This window comes from Lichenostomus cassidix, chromosome 12, assembly GCF_008360975.1.
Source record: "Lichenostomus cassidix isolate B80296 chromosome 12, HeHo_3.0, whole genome shotgun sequence".
In the NCBI taxonomy this organism is placed as follows: Eukaryota; Metazoa; Chordata; class Aves; order Passeriformes; family Meliphagidae; genus Lichenostomus; species Lichenostomus cassidix.
Window position 1 is genome coordinate 14,639,717 of NC_139493.1, and position 11,763 is coordinate 14,651,479.

The 11,763-nt window shown below is 57.0% G+C and overlaps 1 protein-coding gene across 8 annotated transcripts in view; it reads left to right on the plus strand.

Annotated features, from left to right (window-relative positions):
* The window catches only part of STAB1 (stabilin 1), a 57,245-nt gene extending 45,897 nt beyond the window's left edge, over nucleotides 1–11,348 (plus strand). For 5 of the 8 annotated variants that reach the window (XM_085072839.1, XM_085072837.1, XM_085072838.1 and 2 more), the window contains 24 exons: nucleotides 419–466; nucleotides 589–672; nucleotides 1,284–1,430; nucleotides 1,583–1,720; nucleotides 2,347–2,406; nucleotides 2,510–2,686; nucleotides 3,192–3,278; nucleotides 3,730–3,876; nucleotides 4,042–4,107; nucleotides 4,639–4,864; nucleotides 5,476–5,625; nucleotides 6,207–6,311; nucleotides 6,777–6,884; nucleotides 7,046–7,239; nucleotides 7,893–8,037; nucleotides 8,459–8,592; nucleotides 8,909–9,074; nucleotides 9,279–9,385; nucleotides 9,601–9,720; nucleotides 10,076–10,228; nucleotides 10,350–10,469; nucleotides 10,645–10,791; nucleotides 11,002–11,160; nucleotides 11,239–11,348. In XM_085072839.1, coding sequence (XP_084928965.1) covers nucleotides 419–466; nucleotides 589–672; nucleotides 1,284–1,430; nucleotides 1,583–1,720; nucleotides 2,347–2,406; nucleotides 2,510–2,686; nucleotides 3,192–3,278; nucleotides 3,730–3,876; nucleotides 4,042–4,107; nucleotides 4,639–4,864; nucleotides 5,476–5,625; nucleotides 6,207–6,311; nucleotides 6,777–6,884; nucleotides 7,046–7,239; nucleotides 7,893–8,037; nucleotides 8,459–8,592; nucleotides 8,909–9,074; nucleotides 9,279–9,385; nucleotides 9,601–9,720; nucleotides 10,076–10,228; nucleotides 10,350–10,469; nucleotides 10,645–10,791; nucleotides 11,002–11,160; nucleotides 11,239–11,289 — 3,039 coding nt within the window. In that variant the 3' untranslated portion in view covers nucleotides 11,290–11,348. Of the gene's footprint in view, nucleotides 1–418; nucleotides 467–588; nucleotides 673–1,283; nucleotides 1,431–1,582; nucleotides 1,721–2,346; nucleotides 2,407–2,509; nucleotides 2,687–3,191; nucleotides 3,279–3,729; nucleotides 3,877–4,041; nucleotides 4,108–4,638; nucleotides 4,865–5,475; nucleotides 5,626–6,206; nucleotides 6,312–6,776; nucleotides 6,885–7,045; nucleotides 7,240–7,892; nucleotides 8,038–8,458; nucleotides 8,593–8,908; nucleotides 9,075–9,278; nucleotides 9,386–9,600; nucleotides 9,721–10,075; nucleotides 10,229–10,321; nucleotides 10,470–10,644; nucleotides 10,792–11,001; nucleotides 11,161–11,238 lie in introns of those variants that run through there. The other 3 variants (XM_085072841.1, XR_014854766.1, XM_085072843.1) reach the window with 3 other exon arrangements.
* The last annotated feature ends 415 nt before the right edge of the window (nucleotides 11,349–11,763 follow it).

The following is an 11,763-nucleotide window of genomic DNA, read 5'->3' on the forward strand; positions in this document are numbered from 1 at the left end:
AGGAGAGAGCATTTGCCTTGCCAAGGTATGTCTGCCCTCTGGACAGCATCCCAGAACTGTCAGTGGCAGCACAGTGAGGTTAAAGCAGAGATTTTGTGAAGTACTTGGGGTGTCCCATGAGCACAGGGCAGTCACCCATGAGACAGGTGCTGCAGGACCAGCTAGCTTTCATCTTCTGTCCACTCCGTCCTGCAGCACTTGTGAATGGTGCAGGCAGAACTCAACTGCAGCATCCATGTCATCTGTGCCTGCAGTGCTGGTGAGGAAGAGGGGGAAGATCACTATGGTGTGTCAGGAGAACTTGTGTCTCATTGGGGTGGGAGGGTGACCTGGAGTGAAAGGAGCAGGTCCGTGTGCTGGCTGGTGAGGAGCAAGCAGAAGGGATCCAACTAACACCAGCTGATTCCCTTTCTTTAAGGAACTTGGAAGGATTCCAGATGCATCCATGTTCTTTAGGATGATACAGGTTGGTGACAGCTTTGTCCTTGTCTCTGTGTAGTAAATCCCACCTAGGGCTTTCTGCAAAGAGTCTTGCTAACTGGAACAATGTTTTCTGCTTCCCTTCCCACAAATGCTCTTCTAACACAGGCAGAAAGCATCAAAGAACTCAGTGGGGCAGGGCCCTTCACTGTCTTCGTCCCACAGACAGATTTCATAGGCAACACCACAGTGGTAAGTGCCCTCCCATCCCAAGCTCTGTCAGGTATTTGACAGCTCCAGTTGTGGCAATGTTCCCTAAGGGACTGTTCTGCCCAGTGAATTGAAGCAAAGGGGGACCATGGAGAGTTAAAGGCATCCCCTGTTCTCCATCAGTGTAAGAGCAGAAGTTTGGAGGCATCTTACAGAGGAGACAGCCTGGACAGGGGTGGACATATCTCCCCTTGTAAAGAGACCCTTGTTGGAGATTATGTCTCCTGGGCCTCAGAAGCACCGTGCCAGATCACTGGTGTGTGGTGGCTTTGGTGCCTATGGGGCTGGTAAGAGCAAGGCTTCCATGCATCTGTGACAGACCTCTTACTCCTTCTCAGGAATAAGAGAATGGCAGCGTTTTGGTGTCAGTGTAATGGAATATCCTAACCCCGTCATTGACTAGTCAAGCTGGTTGAAATTTCCCAAAGCTTTCAAATGGTTTTGTGCCTTCAGTGTGTTTTGGGGGGACAAGCTTTCCTGCAGGGACGAGTCAGAGGGAACTCAGGCAATCCAGATCTCCCCCATCAGGGCTGGGGCCCTGTGTGAGAGGCAAAGTGTCCCAGTGTGACCTCACTCTTGTTTTCTGTCTGTAGTTTGAGGAGTGGAAGAGCAGAGGTCTCCTCCGGGACCTGCTTCGCTACCACATGGTGGGTTGCCAGAAGTTGCTCTCCAGTGATCTGGAAGCCCAGGAGTCCCTTACAACTTTATCTGGTCACAAAATAAAGATCACAGTGAATGAGGTAATTCCCTTCGCTGTCCCACTTGTCAGGATGTCGCTTTTTCTGTCATTTGAAGGCACTGTGGTTGTGGCAAGTGGCTTGCCTGGGGCCCACAGACACTGCCAGGGTGGTGCTGTGGCTGTGCAGGCCTCAGCAGGTCCCCTCTCTCGCAGAATAGCATCTCTCTTAACGAGGAAGCCAAAGTGGTCACGAGTGACATTGTCGGTGTCAACGGGGTCATTCACTTCATTAACAAGATCCTCATTCCCAGTGACCTGGTGGGCCATAACATCTCCTCAAACCTCTCACAGGTAAGGCCGGAGCTGTGCCCTGGTGGCAGGGCTGTGCTGAGCTCAGGGACAGGATCTCTCTCCCAGCAGAGCTGCCTCAGTCTAAGGCTGCCTGGGCTGCTCTTCCTCCCTCTCCTTGACTGCCCAGGGGTTGTGTGAGGCCATGGATTTGGCTTGCGAAGGTGACAGCATTTGCAGCATAGCCAGATTGGGAACATGGGAACACTAGGGAACAACAGTTCTGGATGTAGGCAGGATGATCATGTCCCATGCCAACCATCAGACTCCTTTTCCAGCACAGAGCAGGTTGCAGCATGAGCTTGCCAATGCCTCTCTGTGACTCCTCAAGCAAGCACTAGGGGCTTATAGATCCTGCATTTTGCAGAATATAACACATTTTCTGTGCAGCACAACAGAGTGTTGGAATTCATCCCAGCTCCTGCCACAGCAGTGTCTATCTAGGATGAACCAGAAAAGTGTTGGCTGCTGAATGCCAGCCCTTTCCAGGCCAAGTCACCAGCATGATGATGACAAAGATAAACCTGTGTTCAGCTACTGTAGTTGTTAACTGTCTGGTTTCTTCCCTGCATCGCTGATCCTGGAAGGGGAACCCTTGGTGAGAGTTGTTTGCTTTCCTCTCTCTGCAGCAGAACATCACAGAAGTGGCCGAGGCCTTTGGGTACACCATTTACAGCAAGCTGCTGCAGGTGAGCCCCCTGCCCCCTGGTGCTCCGGGGGAGGTGCTGTGTGCATGTGCAGTGTCAGTGTGGGGATTGGGGCTTTCCCTCTTTATCGCTGTGCTCCGGGCAGGACGCGGAGCTGCTGCCGCTGCTCAGTGACCCTGTGCACAGACCCTTCACGCTGCTCTGGCCCACGGACGCTGCGTTCAATGCCCTCCCGGAGAACCGGCAGAAGTTCCTGTACCGCAGAGAGCACCGGGACGTGCTGGCCTCCTACCTAAAGGCACACATGATCAGGGACACAAAGGTACCCAGGACAGCACGCAGGCTCCTACCTCCCAAACCCACACATGGTGACATTGCCTGCTATGGCTAATTGTCAGACTGACCTTGCCAAATATTTTGCTGCCATAGAACATGCAGCATATCCACTGTCTTGAGAAGACCCAAAGATGTTTGAGCATTTGAGGCAGCTGCAGCATCCTCATGAACCTCTCTGGTGGCTGAGCTGAAACCTTCTGTCAGCAGCTGCTTGGGGAGCTGTGAGGCTCACAAACAGGCTCTTGTGTACAGGGATGTACAAGGGGAGAGTCCAGCTGAGCAAAACCAGGGCCTGCTTTCACATGCTGGTCTCTCATTGTTGAGGAATCTGGGACTCACCCAGTACAGCTGTGCTGTGCCACCCACACCAGCTTCATGGACTGACACATCACACCCCTCTGAGGGTGGTCACTGACCCCTGTCCTCACCATCTGTTAATGAAATGCCACTTTTGCCAGTCTCTCCTTCACATTCTACTTTTTCCCTCTTAGATTGTTGCTGGTAATGTGCCCCAAGTCAAAACCATACGGACCATGCACGGCTCCACCATCTCGTTCAGCTGCAGTGAAGCCCACTTGGTGAGTGTTGGCAATTCCAGGCTTGGCTTCCCATGGAGCAAGTGTCCCTGGGCATGGCCATGGAGCAACTGGTGCTTCTGGCAGGGAGTGGACACAGAGTTGTGGTGATTGTGGGCTGGGATACCTCATCATTCTCTTGGCTACAGCTGGGCTGTAAAGAGGCACCAGGTGTGGCCAGTTGGCAGAGGAGTGCAGAGGTGTGTGGTACCTGCACATGCACATCATGATGGCCTGGCTGCAAAGCCAACCCCTTGGTGCCACGATGTTTACAGAGCAGATGCTGCATGGACAGAGGCCATCATTAGGAGAGGTGGCTGTGAAAAGTGCTAATTGGGAAGGGTAGTGAAGGACATGTGCACAGAGAATTTGGAGTTCTTGAGTTGATTAAGAAGCCATGGCAGCCAGGATGTAGGATATGCCAGAATCATAAGTTGCTTTCTTCCTCTGTCAGGGGGAGATTGTGGTGGGGAACGGCGATGCCACCATCATCCAGAGGCACATGGAATTCAATGGGGGCATTGCTCATGGCATTGATAGACTGTTGGAGCCACCGGATCTGGGATCTCGGTGTGATGAGTTCACCTTGGTTGAGCTGCCGGTAAGCATATGCCATGAGGTGAATGAGGATCTGGGCCACCCATGCAGCCCTGTGCTTGGGAAGAGGGATGTTGGGAGTTGCTGCTCTTCCTTGGCAAAGCTGAGCAGCCAAGAGAGGCAGCAGCATGTACTGAGTTGTTGTGAGGTTTCTTTCTCTCCTCCACAGGGATCTACCGACAGCTGTGGACTCTGTGGCTTTGAGCCACCCTGCCCTGCTGGCTCCGTTCAACGGGTAAAGCTCACAGCTTTGTCACCAAAGAGGCCTGTTAGGGGACTGATGACAATACCCATGTGCCCTTCATGTTTTAGCAGCAAAATGAAGGCCCACCTGCATATGGCAAGCACTTGGCTCAGTCACATTGTCCATACCTTGCCCCAAGTCATGCAGTAGCTGGGCTAAAAAATATGGGGTCCAGTGGTCTTTGCTTGGTCAATCCATATGTGGGTGACAGTGTCACAGGGGTCCCTCTAGCAGCAATAGGGGTGGCTCTGGGTGTGCTTTATAGCAAAAGAGCTCAGCCTGGGGGTTGATCATGGTGGATCCCATGGTGAGCAGCCTTGGGAGGCAGTGGTTGTATCCCATTCTCACTGTGGGATTCTGGCATGTCCCTGAGGTTCATCTGGGGCTCCTGTGACCAGCCCCAGCACATATTAGTAAGCCTCTGTTACTTGTCATAAAACTGAACGAGTGGCACAAGAAAACACAAGGTGAGTCGTTGGCGACCAGTGTGGCAAACTCTGTGTTTTGCCTGTTTCTTCACAGGGAGAAACCAGGCGCTGCTACTACTATGGAAATCACCTGCTGAGGAACACATTCCTGTTTCACCACAACCCCCTGCTGCGGCAGGCGTGGCCACACCCCTGGGAGACACCGTTCAGGAGACACTTCTACTCCAGGGGGCCTCTGAGACGAGGCTGCAGGAGGAGCTGCGTTTCCAGCCAGTGGGTCCCGCAGTGCTGTGCCAACCACTATGGCCGGGACTGTCAGGGTAAGAGCCACCGTGTCCCTGCCCGGCCCTGTCTCCTGTGGGATCGTGGCATTACTGGTTCAGCACATCTGACATCCATGATGTGCTTCCCTGGAGAACGGTGGGCAAAACCCCAGGCAGGGAGCCCCAGCCTGGAAAAGGTGCACGGAACAATCCCCTGGGATTATAATAGGGAGTTCCCTTTTCTTGAAGAATATCTTGTCTCTGTGAAGAGCCCTGGGCACAGGGCTGCTGGGGGTGGCTGTCAGACATGTCACTCACTCCTAGATGTAGCCAGAGCTCAGCCATTCCCTGCCCTCTGTGCTCAGTGCCATGGGCAGCTTTCACATCCTTGGCTGAGTCTGCTGTTTGTGTGGGGTGGGTCAGCCACCCCACTTCCCAGGCTGGAAGCTGTGCCAAAGTTGTCCCCTTTGCCCCCATTCCTAATTTTTCCTGTCATGGGATGTCCCCAGCACTCACTCCCCAGACCGCTGAGCTGTCTGTGGTCGAGCACCCACAAGCAGCAGCTCAGGTGGCACCTGGTGTGCAGGGTCTGGGGGCACAGCGGGTGGCTCCCCTCCAGCACAGGGTCCCTTTGTCACCACAGCCTCACTAAGGTGCCCCATTTGCAGCATGCCCAGGAGGGCTGGAGGCTCCGTGCAACAACCGTGGGACCTGCGACGACAAAATCGGCGGCTCAGGGATCTGCAACTGCAGCCAGGCGTTCATCGGGACAACCTGCGAGCTGTGCGCGCCCGGCAGATACGGTCCGGAGTGCCGAGGTAGCGCAGCTGGGCGTGGCAGCAGCACGGAGCTGTGCCGGGGCTGGGGAATGTGGCACAGGGAATGTCGCACAGGGTGCTGCATGAGAGGGGGTGGGGTAGGTGCTGGCCTGACTCCCTTGCAGCCCACGGGTGATGAGGCTACAGGGTCAAAGACCCCTCCTCGTTTGTCAAGCACAGCTGAGAGCCCCAGTTTGGGAGAAGGTATTTCACTATACTGTGATCTGGGGGACACAGAAATCGTGATGAACTGTACAGATAGAGCATCTCCTGAGGCAGGACTTGTGCCCGTGTGAGACAAAAGCAAAGGGAAGGAAAAGAGAATCCTCCATCTTCCCATGCCTAACTTACAGGGTCTCCAGAAGCACATTCCAGAAATGCCCAGGGGATGGGGGTTTGTAGGTGCAGAGGCTTCTCTTCCTGTGTGAAGGGTGTGTGTGACAGGGGTCAGGGCTGGCAGAGGCAGGAAGGGATGTGTCGGGCTGTCATGCCCACCTTCACACGTGCCACACTTCTGCCACATGGCTGTCCCAGGTCCTTTCCACCAAGGCATGAATAGTGTGTTTGTCTGTTCCTCACAGAGTGCAACTGTACTGAGCACGGTGTGTGCAATGGAGGCCTGCATGGCGACGGCTTCTGCTTCTGTGCCGAGGGCTGGACTGGAGACCGCTGTGAAACCAGACTGGGTGAGGGATGCTAAACTATTTCCTGGGACCCATCTGCTATTCCCTGGAACCTGCTGTTACATGAGTGCTTTCCTAGGAGCTGGGTAGTTCAAGCAGCTGCTTAGAAATATCTCCAAAAAGGAGCACTCAGCCTGAGGCTCATCCTGAGATGTGGCCCATGCTGCTGAATTTCACAAGGGTTGGGGTGATGAGGAAGGGGTGGAGGAGAAAAGCTCTACTGGATCATGAACAAGTTCCTGAGCTCAGAGGTGTTCCAAGAAGAGGTTGAGGCTGAGGTGAAGGTCTGAGGTATATTTAATGGAGTAACAAACCTCTGTGTTTGGGCAAGGCACCTACAGAAGAGAACAGGGGGAGGGAGAGAGGTGCGAGCGTGGGGCAGGTGGCCTGGGGCAGAGGCTGGTGGTGGCAGCCGTGCCCGTGTCACAGCCCTGAGGTCCCTGTGAGCCGGCTGTGTTGTTGTTTCAGTGGTGACACCTACCTGCTCTCCCCCGTGCCACGCCCAGGCCGTTTGCCGCGCCGGCAACCTGTGCGAGTGCGACCTGCACTACGAAGGGGACGGGAGAACGTGCTCAGGTGCGGGGCAGCCTCGGGGGCTGGGCTTGGGTGGCGAGCAGGGCTGGGGGAAGCGGACACCAGGGTAGGACAGCCGGTGACTATCTCCCGATAGCTAGGCTGACCCGCAGGACACCTCGCAAGGTGTTTTAGTTTACCCAGGACTTCCTTCCCCCGCACAGTGATCGACATGTGCAGTCAAGACAACGGGGGCTGTGCCAGGAACGCACAGTGCTCACAGACGGGCGTGAACGTGTCCTGCGCCTGCGCCCCCGGCTACAGAGGTGATGGCTACGACTGCGAGGCCATCGACCGCTGTGCCGACGGCAGGAACGGGGACTGCAGCGAGCACGCCCACTGCATCAGCACCGGCCCGGTGAGTGCGGCCCCGGGGGCCGGGGACACCCACGTGCCTGGGAGAACAGCCCAGCCGGCTGCCCTGGGACACCCAGGCTGCTGGCGGACAGCCATGTGACAGTGTCTGCCCCTACTGCAGTCCCCTCCCTGCCCCTCCTCTCCAGCGCCCTCAGCTGCTGCACTCATCCTGCAGGTCCTTACCTGCAGGAGCTGTGCTGCTGTGATGGTCCTGGGGATGTTATGCTGAGGCCATTTTTCCCCACTCCTTTGTCTAAGGGGCAAAAGCTGTGTCAGTTGTGTCATTCCTGAGCTGCTTACGGGGCTCCTGGATGGTCCTTCAATGACAATGCTGGCCGTTTTTGCAGAAGAACCAAAGCTGATCACTGCAGGCCAGAAGATGGGGCTGGGAGCATGGTGTAGTGCAAGAGTCATGAGCAATGTACCACAAAGCTGAGCTCAAACAGCATGTGCCCAGGATTTCAGTGTGACGTTGAATTGCCTGTGTGTGGGGGTAGGACAGGCCATTTGGCCTTTCATAGCTCTGTCATCATCCTGGCAGACTGTAGAGGCATTCGGAAGGTTCATTCCCATCTTTACAGGGATGCAAGGATCCCCAGCTGGCATCTTGTGTGTTTGCACTCACACAAATGCCACCCTTCCCTTGTGCTGCAGAACGAGCGGCGCTGCGAATGCAAGCAGGGCTACGTTGGGGATGGGATCCAGTGCCTGGAAGAGGTTGTGCCCCCCACGGATCGGTGCCTGCAAGACAATGGGCAGTGCCACCGGGAGGCCATCTGCACTGACCTGCACTTCCATGGTGAGTGTGCTCAACCCCACAGTGCCAGCAACGATGTTCCATGGAGAGAGCACATCCCCTCATCCTTCACCTTTGGCCTGGAGCTCCCCTTAGGAGAGCTGGAGGGTGGGATGGCCAAGGTGACAGGGGCTCTTCTCTGTAGCTTGGTGTGGTTTTCACATTCCTCTTTTCCCTGCATGTCATATGTGTAGGATGAGCCATCCTTGTCTGTTTCCATGTGATATGAGATGGCCTCTGGTGGGACCAGCTCCCTTGTGGAAGGGGAGAAGCTTAGAGGAAGCCTCTCCCTCACCTGTGCCTTGGTCCACATCCCATCCTCCTTGGCAGTGCTGCCCATGCTCACACAGGGACCCCCATGGCTGCCTGGGGAGGTGCCTCACTGTGTCCTGTACTGATGCTCCCAGGCCTTGGTATTTTACAGATAAGACCATGGGCGTGTTCCACCTGCAGTCGCCCCGAAAAAAGTACGACTTCACTTATGAGCAGGCTCAGGCAGCCTGTGCTGCAGAAGGTGCTTCCCTGGCCACATTCCAGCAGCTCGCGGCAGCGCAGCAGGTCAGGGCAGGGGTGGCTCTGTCCCCTCATGGGGCTGTCACAGGCCATGCTTCTCCTGGGGCCTGGCCCAGCCCAGGGGTGACGTGTGGGTGGATAACCTCTCATCCCCTTGGCCAGGCCCTGTTTGCTCCATCTACATCCATGAAACAGGAGGGCTGGTGGGTCTTGCCAGTCACACTGGGATGGGACTTGTGACCATGCCCAATTCTTTAGGTGTTGGGGGCATTTTGGATAAAGCACAGTGGGAATGTTTATTGGGGCAGAAAACCTGGGACAGAGATCCTTTTTAATCTAATAATTAATTTTCCTCTTCTAGATGGGATTCCATCTGTGCTTGGTGGGTTGGCTGGACAATGGCACAGCTGGATACCCCACAGCTTACCCCAACCCCAGCTGTGGATCCAACCGTGTGGGCATTGTGGACTATGGCTCCCGAAGCAACCTCAGTGAGACCTGGGATGCATTCTGCTACCGGGAGAAGGGTGAGTGATGCCAGCATGTTTCCTACTGGGCACAAGAGCTGTCAGGGCAGCAGGCAGGGAACTGCCCTGGAGCTAGAGGACAGGTGGGCACACCCCCTCTCCCCATGCTCATGGCCAGAGGGAATGTGATGAGGGTAGCCTGAAATCAAAGGGTGTTTGGTGCAGCACTGGTGAGTCCAATCCCACCCTGGTGTTCCTCTGCAGATGTGACCTGCACCTGCCGTGATGGGTTTGTGGGAGATGGGTACTGGTGCAGTGGGAAACTCCCCGATGTGCTCGCAGACCAGGACCGCTTCTCCACCTTCTATTCTGTAAGCAACGCTCTTCTGGTTCTGCAGGAGCAACATGGCAGAGGGAGGGATCAGCTAGAACAGGGAGGAGTTGGGGTTTGGTTTGTGTGCTGGGTAGAGAGTACAAACACAGAGAGGGGTTTCTTTCCAGGGCTGGGGGGTTCCTGGGTGGGGGAAGGTGGCAGCATTGTGCTGCCAGCAATGTGCTGATGGGGAAGATCTCCCGTCTCTTCCAGATGTTACTCAATTTTGCCAATGACACAGAAGAAGGACTGGATTTTTTCATGTATTTGTCTGATGTCTCTGCTCCCAAAACTCTCTTTGTCCCTCTGAATTCTGGCTTTGCAGACAATGAGGTAAGCAAGCAGGGATGAACTATCAGAGCCCCAGAGGAGAGCAGGTGTCACCAAAGCTGGCCTCATGGTGTGAAATAGTCTGGGGAAGGAGGAGGAAGGTGGGTCAGAGGGGACCAGTGGAGGTCTCCAGTCTAATCATTCCCTCAGAAGAGCCTTTTAGGTCAGGATGCTCAGAGCCTTCTCCAGCTGAGCTGTGACAATGCTAAGGGTGGCAAATCCCCCCTGCTCTGCACAGTCGTTCTGTGCCACGTTGTTCATGAATTGAGCTGTCTGTGGCCGGGGAAACTGCACAGCATCAGGGAGGGGAGAGACCAGCTCATCCATTTCTCATCCGTGTGCACTGGTGCTTATTCAGACACTGACAGGAGAAGAACTGAAGCTCCACGTGTCATCCAGCAATGTCGTCCTCTTCAGCTTCAACCTGACAACGGGGACCATCATTCCATCCCAGTCAGGATATGACCTCCACATATCAGACCTCCCAGCGAGCAACACTACAGAGCACTCAGTATGTTTAGCCTTGGCAGAGGGCAAAAAAAGCCCACAAGTTTTCACCACATCTCTTTTGAGACAGGGAGTGATGGGGAGCCTTTCTGGGCAGGTGACATCATCTGTGTCCTGTGCTGTAGGACGCCAAGAGGATCAATGACACAATTATTGTGGAGTGGGACATCGTAGCTTTCAATGGCATCATTCACGTGTTAGCAGAGCCACTGAGGATCCCACCACCCGTCGTTCACCTTGGCCAGGTGAGTGTGGGTCATGAACAGGGCTGGCATCAGGCCTAGGAACAGGGATGATGTGACAATCACCCCAAAAACTGCCCTCGGCCTCTGCTCTCTGGGAGGGCTGCTCACGGTTCCTCTGGGGAGCAGCAGCGGGGGCGGGGACAGCGCCGTGACGGTGCCGCTGTTTTCGGCACAGGTGAACGGTGCGGCGCAGGGGTCGGGCTCCGTCGCCACGGGGACATTGTCAGCGCTGTGCTTCGCGCTGGCGCTGGCTGCGGGTGCCGGCGTGGCCTACTACTGCGTGAAGAGGCGGCGGCAGCAGGGGCAGTTCGGGTACTATCAGGTGCGTGCGACCCGGGGAGAGCGGCTCGGGGAGGGGAGGGCGGTGGATGGAGCTGGAGGGGCCGGGCGGATCAGCGGATCAGCTGCAGGGTGCCGGGTGGCTGCGCGGAGGGCCCGGAGCGCCAGGGGGCGCCCGCGGGCTCCAAGGGGTAGCGGGTGGGCGGGGCGCCCCGGCAGCCGGAGCCGCGCCCAGCCGCCGCTCCCGTTGCAGGCGGATCTCCGCGCGGACGAGGAGCAGGAGGAGGAGGAGTCGCGGCCACGGCCGGAGCGCGCGGGCACGCGCACCGCCAGGCCCCGCCCGCAGCGGCCGCTCGTGGCCATCCCCAACCCGCTGTACGGCAGCCACGGCCCCGACTACGAGCCGCTGCACGTGAGCCACGCCCCGCGCCCGCTCCGCTCCCCGCCCTGCCCGCACCACCCCGCGCTCACCCCGCTCTCTCCCCCGCAGGACCCGCCCCTGGTTGATGTCGGCACCGACCCCCGCGGGTTCCCGCAGTGACCCCGCACGGCCCCGGCCGGATCGCACCGCACCGCGGGGAAATAAACAGCTCAGCGCCACCGGCTGTGCCCGCGCCTGCCCTCCGCCCCGAGCCTAGCTGCCCCGGTCCCGGGTTCCCACCGCTACCGGCCGCCCCCAGCAGGTGGAAGCTCCAGCCCCTTCTCGCCCCTGCCCAGCGCCCGTCACGGTCCTGTACGAGGTCATGCCTGCCCACACCTTGAGCACCCAGGGCTCAGTTCAGCGGCTCCCAGGGACGTACGGCCGTCAGTGTTTGCGTGCAACACACCCCGGGGCCCCCTGGCCCTCGCTCCTGTACCCTCACACTGCCTCCTGGTCAGGTACGAGTCACGGCAGTCACCACCCCAAACACGCCTTCCCACATCCCCCTGTACCTGTACATGCCTGCACTACCGCTGTAGGGGCACCGGCTGCTCACTGCTCGGTCTCTCCAAAGCCCACCCCGGCTTCAGCCCA